Genomic DNA, 22,572 nt, shown 5'->3' on the forward strand with positions numbered 1-22,572 from the left:
GTAAACATGTCTGCTGTCTTCTAGAAAAAGCGTCAACCTGTTCATGGGTCGTGTTTATAATTGCAGCTCACCTCCATTGACGTGATTGAGGCTGAGCTGCAATACCACATGCAACCTGTGGACAGGTGTGGCGCTGTTTCTAGAGTATGGTAGCCATGTTTTTCAAATCCTGGACAACCTCTTAACAATATGCCATCAATTTTCTAAGAAAAAATAAAGTTTAAGGAAAAAGAGAGAAACAGAATCATAGAAACCATTATATCGTTACTTAGAAGCTTGAAGACCCAAGCAGAAGATTATAGAAAAAAAGTACATAACAGCAATAGTAAATTAAAATAGGAGTTCTATATTATCATTATGCAGTTTCATTGGCTTTGATGTGCCTAGAGATGCAAATATGCCTAAAATACCTTTTTGCTTGCTGACGTAAGAAGTGATGACATCACAGGTGGCCCATTAATGGTTGTCCTGTGGTTCATGTCATTCTCAACACTTCTTTCATGTGGTTCAGATCTTCCTTCTTTAAAAGCATCACTTGACAAAGAAGCATAGACTGAATATGACTTTTCCTTTTGCTCGGCTGGAAGGGGTACGCATCTGTCCAGCCAGCACCATGTAGATTTTGGTTCCGTGTTCATTGTTGAATAGGTGATCTGCGTGACACTACAAATACCGGACGGTGAATAAGTGCATATTGTGGAGAACAATGAGTTTTCCTGGTGCTGAAATCCAGTTGCATTGAGTGGTTTCCAACAAGTTTGCCCAGCTTGAGTTCTATCTAGAAGCAATGGATCCTGAGACGCTTTGTGAAATTCATTGCTTAACATGGCATCACTGCTTACTGATGCTAAAGAAGACTTCAAATCCATTTGGTTAGATATTAAGTCTTTCGCCACTGTATGGTCCTCCGATGCATTATGTTTCTTTGCACATGTGTCATCTAACTGAACTTTTCGATACCGACTTCCTTGAGTGTCTAAGCTTTTGTTCTGTACTAGATATTGGGAAATCTTAGAAGAGCAACATATAGGAACACATTCTTCATTGAGACATATCCTCCCAAAGGGGGCAATTACAGAGTCGTGTTTCTGTGTCAGTTTTGGCTGATTTTCGAGTAAGGTTGGTTGACATAGTTTAGTTGGAAGTAGAAGACATTTTGAGTTGGCATCTTCTATAATGCTGAACAAATCGGTGTCTCTCGAGGAACTGCCGCCGATTGTTGGTTGGCTTGATTGTAAGACAGATTCTTCTATTGAAGTTCCAGTAAAATGAAATTTTATTAAGTATCTTGGAGAAAATAAAGTTTCTTTCGGTGTTGATGATGGTTGAGTAATTGAGATAAAAAGTTGACTGTTTTTTGACTGTTCTGGTATTTGTCCAGAATCTTCTTCATGGGAAAGGTGGACATTCTTATGAAAGATGGCAGGGGCTGAATGGCAAGATAAGGCTGTGCTAGCCCCATCATCACCTAATGTTCTTGAGTTTTTACAATCTGTTACGCAGTCAACATTCTTATTCTGATGCCCAACGGTATCTTCTGGAATGTCCAAAGAAATGCTATATAATAACTCCCCTTTCAACTTTGCCACCTTAAGTTTTTTCCTATCTGATGGAGATCTTTCATGGCTTTGGAAATTTTCAGTATATTGAGCTCCTAAATGGTCATGCATGCTTGAAATACTTGGTCCTTTTTGCTGATTTTCAGCTACCACAGTACTAGAGTTATTGCAGACACCAAAAGAAGGAGTTGGAACATTGGCTAAGACTTTTCGAGAACCATTCATGTCAACTTTGGACATGCTTAGATTACTTAGGAACTTAGGTTCTGGCAGGTTTCCTTGACTACTGCTATCATTATCTAGAGTTATCTGGTGACTTCCATTAGATATAGGAACATCTATTCCTTTGCTCATTGACGTCATTGTGTAAGTACAAGTAGATTGCAAACTTGAAGTTAGAGGTTTAACAATAGGTATAGAGGCAAGATTTTCAGGTGGCTTTCCTAGTTCAGAACCTTGCTGTAAGTAAATTTCATTACTGAATGAACCTTTTGACTCCTGAGCATCTTGTTTTGTTTTCTTAACCGGCTCATTTTTCTTTATTTTTTGATAAAACTTCTTAAAAGTTTCATCTCCATACATTTGCCACTTTTCATGTGAGAACATGTTTACTTTTCTTTGTCCCCCTTTTTTATTTGCCGTTTTCGGCTTTGAAGAACCTTGTTCTCCTGCAGCCTTTTTCTTTTCCTTCGTTTCTTCAGAAGTGGTAGAATCAGAACCATTGCCGATTTGCATCTCATCTACGGCAGTTTGTCTAACAAGTCCCCGAGGGTGGCTGCTGGAAAAGTCTACCGTACAGGCAGTGGCAGTGTTGGAGAGTAATAAATTACCGTAACTGGCATTTAATGGTTGTTTTCCTGAGCCATGTGATAAAATATTATGTACGGTCAGTCTATCTTTTAATCTACCACTTTCCACAAATGGCAAGGAGTTGCTTCGAGTCAGTATTATGTTCTCTAGAGTGGTAGAGATCTGAGTTGGCACGGAGTGAAATAATAGAGGTTTATTCTTCTCTGATGGAGTAAAATTAAATTTGGCGGAGCAAATGGGCACCTTGCTTCTGTTGGCATCTAGGGACTTGATGTCAAAGTGGAAGGAGTCTTTGAAAGTATATGGCATTGGCAAATCAATGCTGCCTTGCTTTGATAGAGCGGTTTTTCGAGGACGAACATTGTCCAAGTGTGTGTTATCCACCACTGCTTTATTCTGAGAGATCAGCATCGAGATACGTTCTTCCAAGTTCTTCTTGTGTGAGGATGCAGTCTTCTCTTCATTGTCCCCAGAACCAATATCAAGCATGTTCTCTGATTCAATACTGCACTCATTAAGGCTATGAAGAGGGCTTCCAGCAAAAATCTGAAGATCTGCACTGTCTGAATGAGATAAGTAGCCAGAATCTGTACTTTCACATTTTTTTAGTTTCCTTTCAGATGGAGAGGAGTCCCATTGCTTATCTGCACAGGTTTCATATTGCCTCTGTAGTTGACCATTTTTATTTACTGTAGACTTTGGATCTATCAGTGTTCTTTGTAGATTCGACATAGTTGGTGAAACAATGGTCTGAGATGAATAATCAGAATCTTCAAGTGCCTTCTTATGGATCTTTACAGACGACTGGATTGATATTTCTTTATTTCCTGATAAATTATCATTTTCCTGGACACCATTGCGAGTTTTTTTCTGGATGGAGTGATTTTTATCTATGCATGTGTCCCTACTTTCACTGCTAACGTCTTGGCATATGTTGGGTTCAACTTGTCCATGGAGCTTATCTTCATGGCAAGTACCACATTCCGAATCGAAGCTCTGCTTGGCGTTGTTGACATGTGTCTGTGTCCTTCTATGTTTGTAAAGGTTGCTTTGAGTTTTAAATGAGATGCCACAAATGTTGCATGGAAAGGGTCTCTCCCCGGTATGGGAGCGAATGTGCTTCTCAAGGACACTTGGCTTCAAGCAATCCCGACCACAATGGGCACATATGTGCTTTCCTATACTCTTGGATTTACCTGGGCTTGCACCGATGAGGCCGGCAGGAGAGGATGGACTCAGAATTGGTAGAGTGTTCACAATATTTAATGTGAGAGTCTGTGCTGGAGTTTTTTGAACGATGGTTTGAGGCTGAGGGGTAAATATCACTGATAGATTGGAATTTTCAATGGCAAAACTGGAACCACCTGATGCCAGTTGAAAGGGTGTCTGTTGACCTTCTTGTTGGGCAATTTGAACTACAGGCAGATTAATGCTATTTAAAACCACGGCTTGTGAAGATTTTCTGTCATTTACTGTAGAAGATTGGTGGTTATGAATGCGGGGCAGAGTATTAGATGTGCATGAAGGCCATGCCAAGCTGGAGGGCAAAACTGACACATTTGATGCATCCATTTCTAAAGACTTCTATGTTGTATCTGCAAATAAGACGGGGAAAAATGGTCACTTTTTAGAATGTAGCTTTTGAAATGTTATTACAGAATCAACCACAAGATGGAGATTTTCCTAAACATTTGGAAAACATAAAAATGTATAAAACGCTACAGTGCAAAGGTTCACCGTAACAGATACACATCCCGGGAAGAAACTGTTATGCATATATTTAGGATTGTGTTGCTTGATTATGCTAAAATAGTGATACCTCGGCTTTATGGAAGCCTTCAATGACCATTGTTTTGACATAAGCAGGGGTGTAACTGTAGATGGTGCAGCAGTTGCAGTCACACTCCGGCCCTGATGCCCAAGGGTGCTCAATAGCCTACATAAGTATCAACAACTATTATGACTCTTTCTCTCCTCGCCTACCCTCTCAACCAGTCGTGGATGTTGGTATTCTCAGGGTCTTCCCTGCAGCAGGTGTCTGCTCTGTGCTCCTAGCTGTCCCCTCTGCGCTTAGGCTACCTGTCAACGGGCGGGTTTTCATTGCGTTCCCCGCGGCGATAATCCGACCACGGGGAACGCAGTGAAAGCTCTCCATAGCATTGCTATGGAGAGCACTTCGCCCCTGTTCACGAGTGGAGAATCATTGCGATTCTCCGCTCACGGCCGGCAAATCGCAGCATGCTGCGATTTGCCGTGATTCTCCGTGGTCCTCCGCGGTCAGCCTATCTCTCAGATAGGCTGACAGCAGAGATCCGTCTGCCGGCTCCTGCTCCCGGGCGGCGGCTCCCGTGGCGGAGATCCGCCACAGGATACCGCAACGCCCGTGGACAGGCAACCTTAGGGTGTGCACAAGCACTTGGCCTGCCTCTTAAGGGACCAGCATGTGCAAATGGCTTTTCCGTTCCTGGCCTATCCAAACACTTTCCAGGCTATTTAAAGGGGTTGTACCAAAAATGCAAGTTATGCCCGTTTCCCCTCTTCCTGTGACTGCCGGGCTTGCTTCTTCCCCCGCAGTGACGCCATAATTAATGTAGTGCTGGCCGGGGCATGCGTGGTTAGCACTGCATTAACTTTAATCGGGCTTCTGGAAATACTTGCGCATTTGCACATGGGTATGTCCGCAGTCCCATTGGACGTTTTTTAGCAAGAGATAACTTGTAATCTTGGTACAACGCCTTTAAGGCATCTTACCCCATTGGAAGATGCTTGAGTAATAGGTTTCTAGTAGGCCTGTGAAGGAGTACCTGCATCCTGATTGATTTTTAATTTTGACCCTTACCTGTGTACCCAGCTTTCCTGAAATCTGCATGTCTTGACTTCAGCTTCTTTTCTGAATACGATTTGCCTGATTGCCACCTGCACTGACCTTCTGTCTGATATACCGTTTTGCACAAACTCCACCTGTCCTGACCTAGGCATGTTATACTAACTTTGCCCTAGCCTGTGACTTTGATACCATATTTTAATGTCTTTGACCCACCTGGGTCATCTGTCATTGCATTGAGATTACTCTTAGAGAAGCAACCCTGGGGTTCCCTGCCACGAAGACCAGATCCCTCAGAAGGGGTTTAATGATAAAACCCAGCTATTAGTCAGTAGTACAGTGAGTCCACACCCTCTGCATTACACCTTGTGCCATGAAACAGCAAGGCAGCCATGGTACAGCTTTTGAATAAAGGACAAGCTTCAAGTTATGCTTAAAGTCATAAGGAGATTGCTTATGCATGTGAAAAAAAGAGGACCCAAAAACACATTAAAAGGATTATTTGGTTTTGAAAACCCGTTTTAAATTCACCATAAGGAAATTCTGAGTTAATAGACAGCCAATTAATTTAAATTTCTACTTTGCAATGCATTACCTTACCTGCGGGAGCGCTGCTGGGAAATCGAACACTTGCTGCTGGGTTCCTTCATATATTATAGTTAAAAGCTGAGAGTTAAAACATTGGAGCAAGGCAGACAACCTCTATAGATACATTACATATCAGTATATGCATATTGTTACATCAGAGCCAGACGCCTACCACGGCTCGTCTGGATCAGACTAATACTTGTCTGAAAGGATATACTGTACACTCTAGTAAAAACGCGGAGAGCAAAACAACCAATACAAAACTAAATCTCACCCTAATGTACTAGTACAGGAAAAACTCTGCCTAAGGCCGGCTGCACGTGGGCAATCCGGATTCCACAAGCAGGAGCCCGCAGCAGAATCCGGTTCTCACCCAGCCTGCAACCCTTTGTACCTTGTCTTTTTTGTAATGTGGATGTCCGCGGGTGCTCGCCATTGGTCATACACAGTACAGATATTTTTTTTATATATTTATTTTTCCCGTGCTGTCGCTAGGTGATGATGCGGATGCCTAAGGCCTATCCACAATGTTAATTGCAGATGGGCCAGGGGTCGGACAGCTTCCATTGACTTCAATGGATGCCGTTCGTGTGGAGGCAGCAGCAAAATAGAACATGCTGCGATTTTTGCCCGACTCGTGGAAATCACTAGTGTGAAGAAAAAGTGATTTTAGATAGCATGTTTTGAGTGGTATTTGCTGCAGAACCTCCTTGCGGATGCCGACCGCAGATTCTGCAGCAAATATCAGTTTGTGTGCAGCTGCCCTAAGCAGGGCAATTGCCCTGATGAGGGTGACCTCAAGTCTGTGACCTTAGGGCCTCCTAAACTGTCCCTAGATGGATAGGGGGATGACAATGGACAGATGTTAACAGCGATAGTCACAACAGTATAGGAAGCACATTTAACACCACAATATATATAGTAACATATGGTCTTACGCCCACCAGGCGCACCACGCCTCAGCACGGACGCAAGACGGTGTCCTAACAAAACAGCAACAATTCTCATAGTATTTGCAAGGATAGATTACACCACTGCAGGCAAAGATTGAAGGAAACCAGTCCCTTACTAATCAGGGGAAGTAGGGTACCCCTGCCTAAGAGTGGGGTAGGCATCCAAAAACAAGGGCGGCCCCAAGGTCTTCACCTTGGACCTGGCTATCCCTGAATAGGTACTTGGAGAGATGCACAAAACACGTCACTGTTGACACCTACACACAGAACAGGACTGTTCACACTTATTGTCTGGCCAACAGCACAGACACGCAGAACACATTGCTGTTCACACTAATACACCAGGTAATGAATACCACATACAACATGACTGCTCATATACATGTCTGGCCATCTGCACAGACCCAATGAACACATCGCTGTTCACAGAAACACCAGGTAATGCATACAACACAGAACAGGAACCCCATTCAGAACTTTCATGCATACAGACAGTAATTAATAGCTAGTCCAAGTGTCCTCACACCAAGGGAAAAGAGAGTCAGGCACCAAACTGACATAAAGAGAATGGTGTCAGGCATCACCCACCTGAACACACAAAAGACATCAGAAGTCCAGAGGCCACACTTGTCAAAGGGAAGGGGAGAGGGGGTCCGCATAACATGCAGACAGGGAATACAGGTGTCCAGACAGTCCTCAGGAAAGGAGTGATAAACACTTGAGGTTAACATGCATAACACCCAGCTCTGAGTGGAAATTAGAATGAATAAAATGACCAGCATCCTCTAGCCAGAAGGGCTGGTATTTATGTGCAGCAGACCAGCGGGAATTGTCTGGCAGGAAAAATTCCACACCCAGCCAGCTCAATTATCCCACATCTATGAAAGTGTGCTCCTGGGACCTCATAGAACAACAGATCCTAGCAGCACAATCTGACATACGGGCCATTTACATGGTTTGCATCTTTGGATTGGTAACCCCAGCAAGTACTGAGGAAGAGGTTCCAACACCTCGAAACGCCTATGCAAGCTGGTTTTAATAATACACTGAGATCTTTTGGGCTAAACATCTAATCTCAAGTATTTATCACGTTAAAAGGTGACGCAAAATTCACCTTTTTTTCTCACTCGTTGTTCCAAACGTTTACCTATCGGCAGAGGCGTAACTTGAAGCTCCCGGGCCCCGATGCAAAACTTGTAACAGGGCCCCCAACTAAAATGCTTTACTTATAGTACTGGGTTCCCTATATGGAGAAGAGAGGCCTTATGGGCCCCCCAAGGCTCCTGGGCCCGGGTGCAACCGCATCCCCTGCATCCTCTATAGTTACGCCCCTGCCTATCAGGTAGAACATCAGTTAGGGTGGGCAGCACCTTTCATATACAAGCTTCTCCCTCTCACGGCAGCAATTCAGCTCCATACCTCCATTTTTTATCCTATTTCCTCTCCACTGGGGTTGCTCCCCCATTTTTCTTCCATTTCTCTATGCCAACACAGGAATAACTGTTGCCTTCTGAAAGGATGGGCTGGAATATATATAACAATGGCTGATTGGCTGGCTAGGGCCAACACCTCCCCACGGCCATTCAAAGCATCACATGGATGTGGACTGGTCAGTGCCTGGCGCTAAATGCCAAGATGCGTGCACCACTGCCAGTGATATTGACGTGGCCAGTGCGTCGTGACATATGCCATATCTTACAACATTTTCAGTGTAATGTAATTTCTAATAGTGTTGTCATAACCCATTCAGACTAAAGAATTAATAACTAACTATTCAATGTAGGTGAAATATTTTACTTATCACATACTCATCTTGTGCAACACTATCTGTGCTTTGACCTTCAATGTGTGCAATACCGGCTGATAAATTGTACTACTTGGCTCAGATACAGCACACATATAATCCCTAATGCATCCATTATAGCATTCCGCCTGTCCCATGGCTCAGATCCAGAGTCTTCCTCCTTCCAGCAGCACAGTAAGCAGCCAATAGATAACATCTACTCACAGCTATTAGCATGTATAGACCATACGGAGGTTATTACTAGAAACATATATTTTTTTCATCTTGGCCCTTCCTTGATAAATGAAACAAGAAAGACTTATTAAGATATGGAACATCCAAGGTTCTCTACTGATTCACTAGTTTGAACTTTCGTGAAAAGACTCCAACCTCAGTGTCACCCCTGGCAGAGTCTTGGCTGCATGATTTAAAGGAAAAGTCCCAAAACGTATACATGGGGGGAGATTTATTAAGAAAAATGCACCAAATTATCACTTAACGTGTGCCAAAAAAACTAGCCTTGCACCAGATTTATTATGACTTTTATACACTCTGTGCCTAATTAGACAAAGGGGCGGGACTTAGAGGAAAGAGGAGTGGCTTTAAACCTATGTTTGTTTAAAGGATTTGGAATTCTGTATCAGAAAAACAAAGCTCCCACACACTATAAAGATATATTATGAACCATTCTGCACAGAATGTTGTACCTAAAAGTGAAATGATGTTAAAAAGTGGAGATTCATGTTAACCCCTTCCCTCCCCATGACGTAAGGGTACATCATGGGAGCGGGGTACTTGCCGCAAAATGACGTACCCTTACGTCATAGGGATAGCGCGAGATTATGACAGATCTTGCGCTATCTCGCAGCAGGAGCTGGCTGTCAGTGATAGCCGGCCTCCCGCTGCAGCAACGGGGGTGCATCGGAGTCCCCCCCCCCCCCCCTCCGCTGTTAACCCCTTCCCTGCCGCAATCTATGTAGATTGCGGCATGGGAAGGGTTCACAGAGGGAGCATGCTCCCTCTATGAAGTTGCTGGGCTCTCGTGATATAATCGCAGAGAGCCTGGCTGGTTGCCATGGCAACCGGATGCCAGATACCAGCGTCCTGTGTTGCCAGAGCCTATGATCGCTGTATAGGCGATAAGCATTGGCAGGACAGAAGTCCTGCCATGCCTTATCACAGCGATCATCAGTGCTGTGCTTTAAGTCCCCCAAAGGGACATAGATGGTGTAGAAAAAAGATAATAAAAATAGACAAATAAGAAAAATGTAAATTAAAATGTAAAAAAACCCTTTTTTTATGCTTTTTCTCATATTAGCCAAAAAAAAGGAAAAAAAAAATTTAAATGGCACATATTTGGTATCGACGCATCTGTAACAATGTCTACAATAAGTTGAACATGCTTTTTATTCTGCACGGCAAAAAGCGTAAAACGCTACTTTTTAGCATTTTGCCTCCCAAAAAATGCAATAAAAGTTATCAAAAAAGCTGTATATTCCCCAAAATGGTACCAATAAAAACTACAGCTCGTCTCGCAAAAAAAAAGCCCTCACAGAGCTCCGTACATAGAAAAATAAAAAAGTTACAGGACTTTGAATGCAGCGATTTAGAAAAAAAAAGATTTCCATCAAAAACTACATTTTGCCACGCAAAAAACAAGCCCTTATACGGCCGCGTCAGCAGAAAAGTAAAAAAGTTATGGCTTTTGAAAAATGGAGATGAAAATCCACCAAAAATCGTTGCGTCCTTAAGCCCAAAATAGGCCATGTCCTTAAGGGGTTAAAGGGTTTGTCCATCTTTAGAGTACTGATGACCTATGTTAATGGTAGGCCATCAATAGTAGATAGGTGGGGGCCACTCCCAGTGATCAGTTCTTCACAGGGCCAGTTCACTACTGTATAGAGCCAGAAATACGTAGATCCGTTCCCACTAATGTGGCCCAGGTTGGTATTGCAGGCAAAGCTCCCATTAAATTCAATAGACTCAATAGAAGCTCTGTAAACAAGCACAGCAGAGAGGTGAACAGCTGATTGTTGGGGCTCCCATAGATCGCTGCCAATCTACTATTGATGGCCTATACTTATGACCGTTCATTAAAAGTGTGAAGTTAAACAGACCCTTTAAAGTGGTTTTCTAAGATATTGATTACCTATCCCCAGGATAGATCATCAACATCATATCGGTGGGGTCCACTGCTCTGGACCCCCGATGCTCAGCTGTATGAAGAGGCCAGCACCACTGCATACTATACATAGTACCACACATTTCATAGCGGCTGTGCCTGGTAAAACAACTAAATTCCATTCCCTTGAATGGTGAAGAAGCGAGTGGCCAAAAAAGCTAGGACTCTGGAGCGATCTGTTGGCAAAGGCAGACTCAAAATTGGAGTGGAGTCAGTGTTATCTATAGAAAGGGAATAGAAAGGATATATGCTTTATTTTAAACCAGTAGGTAACACGTTTCAAGGCTTGCAGACCTCTTCATCAGACCGATGGGTGAACATATAATTGCATGTTCAAACTTCCTGGTCCAATACGATAAAAGCAAGAGAGACAATGGACAGCCAGCGGAGGAATCCTTATCCTTATCTTTATCTTATTGGACACATGTTACCTGCTGGCTTAAAATAAAGCATATACTCTCTTCATTGATAACACTGACTCCTCTCACATCTGAATAGGCATTGGTCAATAGCTTGTTCCAGAACCCTAGCTTTTTTGATCACTCGCTTCCTCAATATTCACTGTTAACCGGACCATTGGTTGACCCACGTACCAGTCCAGCAGCATCTTCTTCATATGTTTCATGATTGAGCAAGAAATATGCAAACATTAAAGGGGTTGTCCTGCGGCAGCAAGTGGGTCTATACACTTCTGTATGGCCATATTGGGTCTATACACTTCTGTATGGCCATATTAATGCACTTTGTAATGTACATTGTGCATTAATTATGAGCCATACAGAAGTTATAAAAAGTTTTATACTTACCTGCTCCGTTGCTGGCGTCCTCGTCTCCATGGTGCCGACTAATTTTCGCCCTCCGATGGCCAAATTAGCCGCGCTTGCGCAGTCCGGGTCTTCTCCTGTCTTCTATGGAGCCGCTCGTGCAGAATGCAGGCTCCGTGTAGCTCCGCCCCGTCACGTGCCGATTCCAGCCAATCAGGAGGCTGGAATCGGCAATGGACCGCACAGAAGAGCTGCGGTCCACGGAGACAGAGGATCCCGGCGGCCATCTTCAGCGGTAAGTATTGAAGTCACCGGAGCGCGGGGATTAAGGTAAGCGCTCCGGTAAGCTTTCTTTACCTCCCTGCATCGGGGTTGTCTCGCGCCGACCGGGGGGGGGGGGGGGGGGGTTGAGAAAAAAAAAAACCCGTTTCGGCGCGGGACAACCCCTTTAATTACTGAATATTTCTTTAAGAGCTGTAAACTATACCTTGGCACACTTCTTCTGTGCTCTAACACTCATTAAGTCACTTATAGGGATGAGCGAGTATACTCGCTAAGGCACTACTCGCTCGAGTAATGTGCCTTAGACGAGTACCTCCCTGCTCGTCCCTAAAGATTCGGGGGCCGCCGCAGCTGACAGGTGAGTTGCGGCGGGGAGCGGGGGAGAGCGGGCGGGAGAGAGGGAGAGAGAGATCTCCCTTCCGTTCCTCCCTGCTCTCCCCCGCAGCTCTCCGCCCCGCGGCGGCACCCGAATCTTTCGGGACGAGCGGGCAGATACTCGGCTAAGGCACATTACTCGAGCGAGTAGTGCCTTAGCGAGTATACTCGCTCATCCCTAGTCACTTACCATATAGCTCCACCCATGCCGTAGGTTCCCCTTCTAGGGTGGTCTGCCCACAGTCTTTTTCATCTCCCTTTGCCTTCACTTGAATAAGACTGAGCTGCCTTAAGGCCATGTGCCCAATGACCGTGACGTCACAGGCATGAGGATAGGCCACAGCGCCAACTGGGGGACCTGAGCAGTAGACCCTACCGATCTGATATTGATGACCTATCGTGAGGATAGGTCAATGATATCATTGTCCCAGAAAACCCCCTTTTAAACTCGGCTCACGTTAGTGTCATAGTTTTAGTTTAGAACAAAGTTAAGATGGCTATACTCCAGCCACTTGCAGATACCGACAACCACTGATGGACCTTATTGTATTATAATAAAGTCTGTCATGTTTCTGTCAGCGTTGCGTAATTTCGGTGGCAAGAATAGAGCTGCAGACGCTTGAGCATATGGCTCCTTCTGAAGGCTTCCCTGCAGAGTGCCATTGGAGTGCTATGGAGGTCCTAGTATGCCTAAAGCTCCATGTACTCAAATTTGTAGTTCCCTACATAGCATTTGGTCGGAGGTCTCATACTATCAATGCACACCCGGAAGTATTACTCCTCACCACCTGAATTACTCCATACAATTGTTACTACTTGCTATGGTCCTGCATTGTACATACCACGCAGCAGTGCCTGGGGTTCTCACATGTATCTTCCGTCTGCTCATTGTAGTGGCACGTATCTGGCAGATGAGTCTGTTATGTTCAGGCAGGATGTGACACCCAGCTACGTATTGATTTCCTGAGATGTAAAACACCCTGCTTCATACACCTGCAACAGACAAGTTTTGGGGTGCGCTGGCGGAAGGGATTCCTATAACTTACCTCTGCACAGGTGCGATGACTATAGAGGGACGTCATGGCCGTACATTGATAAGATGAGAGGTGATGCTATCACTCACCAAAAACATCAAATTAAGCTGGGCCAGCTATAAAAAGAGGAAGCTGAACAATTTCAGTTTTTACGACCTTGTCACTTGGAAACAGAAACCGCTGACTGGTTTAACCGTAACGTTACCAAGCAGAAGCTGCAGTCACATAACTCCCTGTCACCGTGTATCACAGTGTCATATTAGATATATGAGAGACGATCACAATGTTCTCCCCAATTATATTACCTAGTATTGCACCCACAGGACAGAAGGGCTTGGTTTTGCTTTCCCCTCTCCACACCCTCTCCATGGCCCTTCTAAAAACTGCCCATCTCTTTTCTGCTAAAGCTGGCCATATTCATATGGTTGCCCGAAATAGCTGATTTGGGCCATTTCTGGCCATTATTGCTTTAAAATGTAAGGTGAATGATTGACGACACAATGGATGATGGCACACCATCTTTTTTTTGGCCCACAACGGCAGAAATTGAAAGTGTAGGGCATGGTCTGCCGAAACCTCCATGATCATTTTCCATAATGTTCACATTTGTGACACAAAAAAGTAACTCACTTACCCCTGATTCCCTGATGCTTATGTTTCTCCGTTAGATGGTCCCCGCTGGTCCTCATTTCTGGTGGAACGTCTTGATGCAGGGTCATTTGACCCCCTCAACAGACCCGCTGATGGGCTGCAACAGTCACATGACCCTCAGGACGCGCACCCAGAAGTGTAGATTAGCGGAGCACCGGCCGCTGGAGGTAAGGGAGCATTAATTCTTTTTTTATCACTAGACCATTTAGGACGTCAGCCTGGATAATCGTCTTTACTGTTGCTGGTGGGTTCTTTAGAAGGTCTCTATGGTGCACACCCTAGTCTCCAGCTTGAAAGGGTATTCCCATCCCAGAATTTTATGACATATCCAAGAATACAATATATCATAAAAGTCTGGGAGTAGCATGGTATGGTTTCTCCTTAAAAAGTCTGACATTGACTTACAGAAATGCTGCCTTCCAATAGGTGGCGCTACAAAGGCATCTGCATAAATTTCAGAGAAGAATGCATGGCCTTATAGCTCTCCTCACTTGGTGCTCTCCTTAAGGAGAAACCATGCCCTTCCTGACCCACATCATAGACCTCTCACTAGCAAAACCAGTAATCTACTCTACACTGATGAGGGGCAAGAACCCCCAAACAGTCTGTCTGTACATGGTTATCTCTCCCTTCTGGAGAAGATTTTGGCTTTGACTTATATTTCCAGTCATTATTATAAGGCTTGTTAAAAAATCTGACATTGACTTCCAATAATAGGTGCTGTAGAGGCATTGTTTCATCTCCATTTGCATAAATTACCCAGAGGAGCATGCACGGCCTTATAAGTCTCCTCACTCTACCTAATGAAAAACCATATCTTTCCTGACTCACACGGCCACCAGTGAAAGTGGGAGGAAAGAAATATCTGAGAACATTTTGCTACACTCCTTCCATATCTTCCATATAAGTCAATGGGAGTTACACAAACAGAGTAGCACATCGAGCTTCGGAGACTACAGGAAACAGCCTAGCTCAGTTGTTTTGGTCAGCTCTGCCATCCAGCCACCTCATATTCACCAGGTTCCAATCTCAGTCATGATTGGCCAAAATGGAAACACCCGTTTAAGCGTATCTATATACTACAAATGTTAACGTTTTGATAGAAGATCTCGCACTACCCCCATAAAAACACCAAAAACAAAGTCAATGTGCCGCCGCGCCAGTAACAGAGTATATAAGTTTTCCTGGAATGTTCCTTTAAAGGGGTTGTCTCGCGAAAGCAAGTGGGGTTATACACTTCTGTATGGCCATATTAATGCACTTTGTAATATACATCGTGCATTAAATATGAGCCATACAGAAGTTATTCACTTACCTACTCCGTTGCTGGCGTCCTCGTCTCCATGGCTCCGTCTAATTTCGCTGGCTTCTTGCTTTTTTAGACGCGCTTGCGCTGTGCGGTCTTCTGCCTGGTGAATGGGGCCGCTCGTGCCGGAGAGCTGCTCACCGCGTCGTCATCGTAGCTCCGCCCCATCACGTGTGCCGATTCCAGCCGAACAGGAGGCTGGAATCGGCAATGGGACGCAAGGAAGGAGAAGAAAATCCACGGTGCACCATGGGAGAAGACCCGCGGTCCACCGTGGGAGAAGGCCAGCGGCGCCATCTTTAAAAGAAGAATAGAAGAAGCTGCAGAACGCTGATGCAGGTAAGTGCGATGTGATTTTTAAAAACTAACCTATGCTTTCTTTTTAACAGGGCAGAATGCGGGGGTAAGTGAAAAAAAATTTTTTCCGCTTTCGCCGCGAGACAACCCCTTTAAGGATACATTCACACATAGCGGAAAATGGTGTGGATTTTGGTGCAGAGCCACAGTTGATTTGACCCTTTCAACAGAAAGCGTGAAGTCCACTATGGATCCACACCAAGATCCGCATGATGCAAAATGCAGATTTTAGTGCAGCTTTTGAAGCAGAAATGCTGCAGATCTTGGTGGGGAACCAGAAAATCTGCACAATTTTATGCTACATGTGAATGTACCCTATCGGAGTTTACCCAGATTTTAAATTGATGACCTATCCATAGAAAGAGCTGTCTATGTATGATTGACCTCCACCAGTCAGAAGTCCCTTCACTGCAGTACCAGATACAGCACCACCTGTATGAGTTTGGCTGTGCCGAGTACTACAGTTTTGTCCCATTCAGTTGCGAGCTGCCATACCAGGCACAGTCATACTCGTACGGATGTTACTGTGCTACGTAATTCAATAAAAGGGCCATAGAGCTTCAGCAAGTGCAGCCATTCCTTCAATTTGCTGATCTACGGGGGTTGTGGAAGTGGGACACCCACCAATCATACATTGATGGCCAGCAGTCCTTCCAAACAGCCCTAACAAACATTGTGTTAGATCCCCTCTCAACATTACTCCTAAACTGGTCCATCACTTGATAATAACACTTCTCCCCGTTCTTCTGCTATTAAAACACTTTTAGCCCTATTGGATCTCCTCTAAGAAAGTGCCCTCTTTACTATGATACTCTGCATAGAAGACCCTCTTCCAACCAGCCCATCTCCCGGTATAGCACCACCTCTTGGTATCAGTCTGACCTCTGTTCCATGCTGGCCTGCAGAGGGGTGGGGAAGTTGTCCACTCCGCCTGGTCGCCCTTCTCTCTCCCCATCGTATGTTGCCTCTTTTCAAGTGTTCATGTTATTTTTTTTTTCTCTTTCGTGTAGATCATAGCAAGCAATGAGTCAGAAACCCCAAACGTGAGCTTGTGACAAGCACCGAGGGGCGGGCGGCTCTTGTTATGACTCACGATAATGAAATAGCTGAAAATTGGAATGAAATGTATCTGTACAAAACAACGAAGACATGAGTCATGATAGATAAATAATGTGCAGGACGTTAACCAACACTATCCACTCCAACCAGCTGCATGTCCACCTCTCAGCCTGTACTACATCTTAGATTGCGACATATGCTATTGTGGAGCCAGAGATGGAGTTACATAGAGGTTATATGGAGTAATCAAAGAAGTTATAGCAGGTGTTGCCACATATAGGAACTTTTAGAATGTTAAAACAACAGTTTAAAACTTTTCAAACAACTATGGGGGAAATGTATCAAGGCAGTTATGTCCGTTTTTACTTATAAAAAGGTCACCAGTTTTTTGTTTTAGCACAAAAATTATCATTTATTTTTTCCAGCCGATCTTTACCCCTATGTCTTGTCTGGGAAACTATGGGTAATTGCTCTATCTGACCTCTGTGGAATATGTATATGCTATGGAAATCAGTAAAATAAATCAGAAAATGACCTATTGTTTAAATCAAGTTTTCTACATATTTTTAAGAATTTTTGCTGATTTTTTTTTTTTCCAAAAAATCCTGAAATCCTGCAGTTTTCACATTGACCTCTGAACCTCATCATAATATATCACTGTTCTATAGAGAAAACTCCTCAGCAGTCATCTCATTATCATCACAGCCTGGATTACACTGAGAGGTGACACCTATAAACACATTTTGTCTTTGTAAAAAAAAATCAAGCACCCAGAAGGAGTTGTCGCTTTGTTGCAAAACTCGGCATGCAGTTACATCTCAGACAGATATACAAATGCTGAGAGTTGTGGTGATTATATGAATGGTCTTGTCACCGGAGGCCCTAAAAGTGGTTCCTCCCTTGGCCTATAAGAGGCTCTCGGAGGCTCCTTGTGTGTAGTGACCTCTTCTTCTGCTTGTGTAGAGCTTGTTGACCACTAGACGCCTCTACGACGCAGAGGGGCGCATTACTTGGATGTGAGAAGCTGGATGGTCGTATCAACAAATTGCCTGCCAGCTAGGCCATTCTGACCAGACTGTTAGGAGGTGTTGGGACCAGTGGATGTGTGAGGGCACACAAGGCGACTGGGATCAGGACCCCCGACAGACCACCAGTAGAGAGGAGCGTCTGATAGTCAGACAAACACAAGGAGTTCCAACTGTTTCATTGGCCACCATCCAGAGACAGGGGCGCCATCGTTACACCCCTGTGTCTGTTGGAACCATTTCCAGGCGCTTGGCAAAAGAACATTTAGTCTCATAGCACCAATTACATATACTGCTTTGACACACACCCATCATCACCTCTATTTGGAGTTGTGAATAACGAAACTGGACTGCTATGGAGTGGAACTAGGTTGTTGTCAGTGACAAATCTAGGTTTGGTTTGGCCACCGACAACGGCCGTGTTCGTGTCTGAAGACCTAGGGGTGAGCACCTTAATCCTGCCTTTGCTGTAGAGCGGCACACTGATCCCTGCTGGTGTGATAGTCTGGGGAGCCCATCGCATACTAGAGCCTCTATTCCCACTCATATAACATCTTGCATCCAAGCTAGAAGCTGTACAACAGGGTACTAGAGCCTCCATGCCCCCCCGTATCACATCTTGTATGCAAGCTAGAGGCAGTACAACAGGGTACTAAAGCTTCCATGCCCACCTGTATCACATCTTGTATGCAAGCTAGAGGTGGTACAACAGGGTACAAGAGCCTCCATGCCCACCCGTATCACATTTTGTATGCAAGCTAGAGCCGGTACAACAGGGTACTAGAGCCTCCATGCCCACCCATATCACATCTTGTATCCAAGCTAGAGAAAGTACAACAGGGTACTAGAGCCTCCATGCCCACCCATATCACTTCCTGTATCCAGGCTAGAGGCGGTATAACAGGGTACTAGAGCCTCCATGCCCACCCGTATCACATTTTGTATGCAAGCTAGAGGCGGTACAACAGGGTACTAGAGCCTCCATGCCCCCCCCCCCCCTTCCCGTATCACATCTTGTATGCAAGCTAGAGGCGGTACAACAGGGTACTAGAGCCTCCATGCCCCCCCCCCCCTTCCCGTATCACATCTTGTATGCAAGCTAGAGGCAGTACAACAGGGTACTAGAGCCTCCATGCCCGCCCATATCACATCCTGTATCCAGGCTAGAGGCAGTACAACAGGGTACTAGAGCCTCCATTCAGGTGTTCAGTTTTCTGCAATAAATTATCATTTTGCTCTGATATTGTGATCACTTACTTATATGAATGTTACAATCACACATCTTCTGTCATCTCCTGCTAGGTGCTTGATTTTTTTTTAACAATGAGTGGAGATAAGACAGGAACTACCTTCACCATAGGTGATGATAACATCAGCACAGATAACAGAGCATGCCAACGACACTCCCCCATAGAAGTCAATGGGTCCCCTCATCTCCATTGTGTCAATGGTCCATGAGGATGCCTTAAAGCATATTTCTAAATGTTGTTAACTGCACCTCAGGCAAGATGGCTGCCCCCATAGTCACGTACAGACAACAGAATAAAATAAATCTACATAATAATAAAAATAGATTCAAAAAATGGTAAATGTTTCACTACCAGGGTTTAATTAGTAAAAAAAATATATAGGTGATACATTCCCTTTAACCCTTTAAGGACATGGCCTATTTTGGCCTTAAGGACGCAACGATTTTTGGCGGATTTTCATCTCCATTTTTCAAAAGCCATACTTTTTTTATTTTTCCATCGATGCGGCCGTATGAGGGCTTGTTTTTTGCGTGGCGAGCTGTAGTTTTTATCGGTGCCATTTTTGGGTACATAGGCTATATCGTAAAACTTTTATTATTTTATAATAGCAGGGAGAGAAAACGCATCAATTCTGCCATAGATTTATTTTTTTTACAGCGTTAATCATGCAGCATAAATGACACAATACATTTTTTTTGCAGGTCGGTACGGTTACAACGATACCAAAATTCTTTTTTTTTATTTTTTTAGGTTTTTACACTTTTTTGCAATAAAACCCCCTTTTTTGGAAATCCTTTTTTTTTTCTAAATCACTGCATTCAAAGTCCTGTAACTTTTTTATTTTTCTATGTACGGAGCTCTATGAGGGCTTATTTTTTGCGTGATGAGCTGTAGTTTTTATTGGTACCATTTTGGGGAATATATGGCTTTTTGATCACTTTTATTGCATTTTTTGGGAGGCAAAATGCTAAAAATTAGTATTTTGCCTCTGTTTTTTAGCTTTTTTTTAATGCTTTTTGCCATACAAAATAAAAAGCATGTGCAGTTTATTTTATGCATCGTTACGGACGTGTCAATACCAAATATGTGCCATTTTAATTTTTTTTTACCTTTTTTTATGCTAAGTTTTTTTTTTAACATTTTTCTTTTCTTTTTTTTTTACACAATGTGAGTCCCTCTGAGGGACTTACAGCACAGCACTTATGATTGCTGTGATAAGGCATGGCAGGGCTACTGCCCTGCCATGCCTCATCGCTTATACAGCGATCATAGGCATTGGCACTACAGGATGCCAGTGTCTGGCATCCTGTTACCATGGCAACAGGCCGGGCTCTCGCGATAACATCACGAGAGCCGGCTGGAGACACAGAGGGAGCGAGCTCCCTCTGTGAACTCTTTCCTTGCCGTGATCTACTTAGATCGCGGCAGGGAAGGGGTTAACAGCGGGGGGCGCATCTTCGATTGCCCCCCCCCGCTATTGCAGCGGGACGCCGGCTATCACTGACAGCCGGCTCCCACTGCGGGATAGCGTGAGATCAGTCATGATCTCGCGCTATCCCGATGACGTAAGGGTACGTCATTTTGCGCGAAGTACCAGCCTGCCATGATGTGCCCTTACGTCATGGAGCGGGAAGGGGTTAAGGCAGGTGTCAGACAAGTGTATTTCCTCTGCATTTATACATCCATAATATAGACGAGTATCCTGGTCAGACCGCCAGTAGCATGGCCCAAACTATTAGCATCATCGAGTCCCATGATGCGTAGAGTTTGGGTCAAGAGACCCGCGGTCAGGCTGAGACACTTATCTGGATTGCGAACGCATAAACGCGTCTGGGATACGCTGTTCTGGAGTATTAGATATACTGTAGGTAGAGGTTATGTAGACTAATAGGAGGAGTTTTATGGATATGTAATACGTAGTATATTCGTAAATCATAGAGAAGAGAGTACCGCACTCAAGACAACATCCATGAGTTGGAGTGGAGAATGAATCTACGCAGCAATTTCCAGTCAGTGGCTTTCACTCTGGATGACTTGATCTGACCATGAATTATGGCTGACCACTTAGATGTGTAAACTCAGTTCTCAACTGGAGTCTCTCCAGTGGTACTGCGAGGTAGAAAGAGTCCATTACATGGGAATAACAATTGAGAAGACTTTTGAGAAACCCATTACATGTGAAAAGAATACCGATAAGGCACAATCTTTATAACTGACCCATCAAAGGTCGAAAGACCTGGAGATGGGAACTGAACTTCTTATATCTTTCTCCTATGTAATAAAGTTCATTGTTACAGGCAGAGATGTCAGACTCAGGACTTATGTAAGCTACCTAAGGAGTCCTTGGGCTGTTGCCACTAGCTGAGCCAGTTTCCGGACCTCCTACAAGTCTTTGCTAGTGCCCCTGCCCGAATATGCGGACAAGGGCACAGTGGTCACCTTAAAGGAGTTAGGCCTGGCACTCCTGGTCTCAAAGCCGGAACGGTTTATTCCCTCCCTAACCGAATCTTCACTGCCTCCAGAAGTTATCCCAAGCCTGAAACCAGGGCCCTCTTACAACTGCATAAAAAGACTATTAAAAACATGCTTTTTATTAACTATTGCTAAAATCATAAACTTCACTGGCCATCGGACTATTGGGTCAGGAAGCAAAAATGTCTGCCATGTAATTCTACTTGTAACCTACTCTTTGCCAGGAGAGTTTTTAAAAATGGCTCCCATTCGAAAGGGGTTGAGACAACCCTATTAAGATACAATTAGGCTAATGCATGACTATGATGATCTCCTTATAAATGTAGTTTACATAGCTGATGGTCCCTGGGGGCTTATAATATATTAATTCCTAACATGATCCAATCTAAGCAGCTATGAAAGACCCAAAGCTCTTCTCTACCTCTACAAACTATGCCCAATGTCGCTAAACTTAACTGTACTTTCAAAGTCCCATGACAAGGGCAGATCTTCATTCTTAGGAAGGTTCTTATTCAATGACTACTAGCAAAGATCTTGAAAACGACGAGGAACTGATTGAGAAATAGGAACGAGGAGCTCATAGAAAATTGCCTAATTTCGTTTAGCTAGCAAAGACTAAACTTTATTGGCTGAGGGTGGAATACCCCTTTAAATCTGTATGACTGCCTCTAAGAAATTACCTTTTCTTTCCGCACTTGCAGACACATTACGCATGCACACTCTGAACAGTTTTTGCAAAACAAAAAACACCAACGCATGCAAGTCACAGACTACAGAACTAACAATTTACTTTGAGCAGGTGGACATCACGGCCGGCGTATAGATACGCTCAGAGGTTCGCACGCGGTGGGTTCATTTTGGAAAGGCTCATCCTTCTGTACACCCCCATCTTCTCAGTAATTTCTGCCTATGTGTTAAACACCTATATGGCATGGCGTGGGTAGAGCTTTAATGACCGTAATATGGGTTTCCTGCTTATAATGTCTGTGGCACTGCAGCTCTGTGTGGGCGTACAAAATGACACAACTGAGTTTTAACCTCTTCAAGACACGATCCAAAAATTACTTATCTGCCTTGAGATAAAGAGATTCAGGATCGGTACACATGGCTTGTTTTTTCATCGGATCTACGTACAGAGTAAACGGGGGCCACGGCTTTAATATATTCAAAATGGCACTCATAGTCTTCACAGGTGAGATGGGCCAATTCACTGCAATGTCTCCAATGGTTTTACTACCCAGGACAGAAAGGTCTGCAGCTTGTTATTCCCTCCATGCCATTTAAATAAATCTGGGTAA

General features: G+C 44.1%; 1 protein-coding gene across 3 annotated transcripts in view; it reads right to left on the reverse strand.

Annotated features, from left to right (window-relative positions):
- Nucleotides 1–22,164, reverse strand: part of ZNF831 (zinc finger protein 831) — a 45,205-nt gene extending 23,041 nt beyond the window's left edge. Inside the window, exons 1-2 of one of the 3 annotated variants that reach the window (XM_066586443.1) lie at nt 22,065–22,164; nt 411–3,964 (exon numbers count right to left, since the gene is read on the reverse strand). In XM_066586443.1, the coding sequence (XP_066442540.1) occupies nt 411–3,941 (3,531 nt within the window). In that variant the 5' untranslated portion in view covers nt 3,942–3,964; nt 22,065–22,164. Of the gene's footprint in view, nt 1–410; nt 3,965–12,962; nt 12,995–16,350; nt 16,502–22,064 lie in introns of those variants that run through there. The other 2 variants (XM_066586441.1, XM_066586442.1) reach the window with 2 other exon arrangements.
- Between the last annotated feature and the right edge of the window lie 408 nt (nt 22,165–22,572).

Source organism: Eleutherodactylus coqui, chromosome 13 (assembly GCF_035609145.1).
Source record: "Eleutherodactylus coqui strain aEleCoq1 chromosome 13, aEleCoq1.hap1, whole genome shotgun sequence".
In the NCBI taxonomy this organism is placed as follows: Eukaryota; Metazoa; Chordata; class Amphibia; order Anura; family Eleutherodactylidae; genus Eleutherodactylus; species Eleutherodactylus coqui.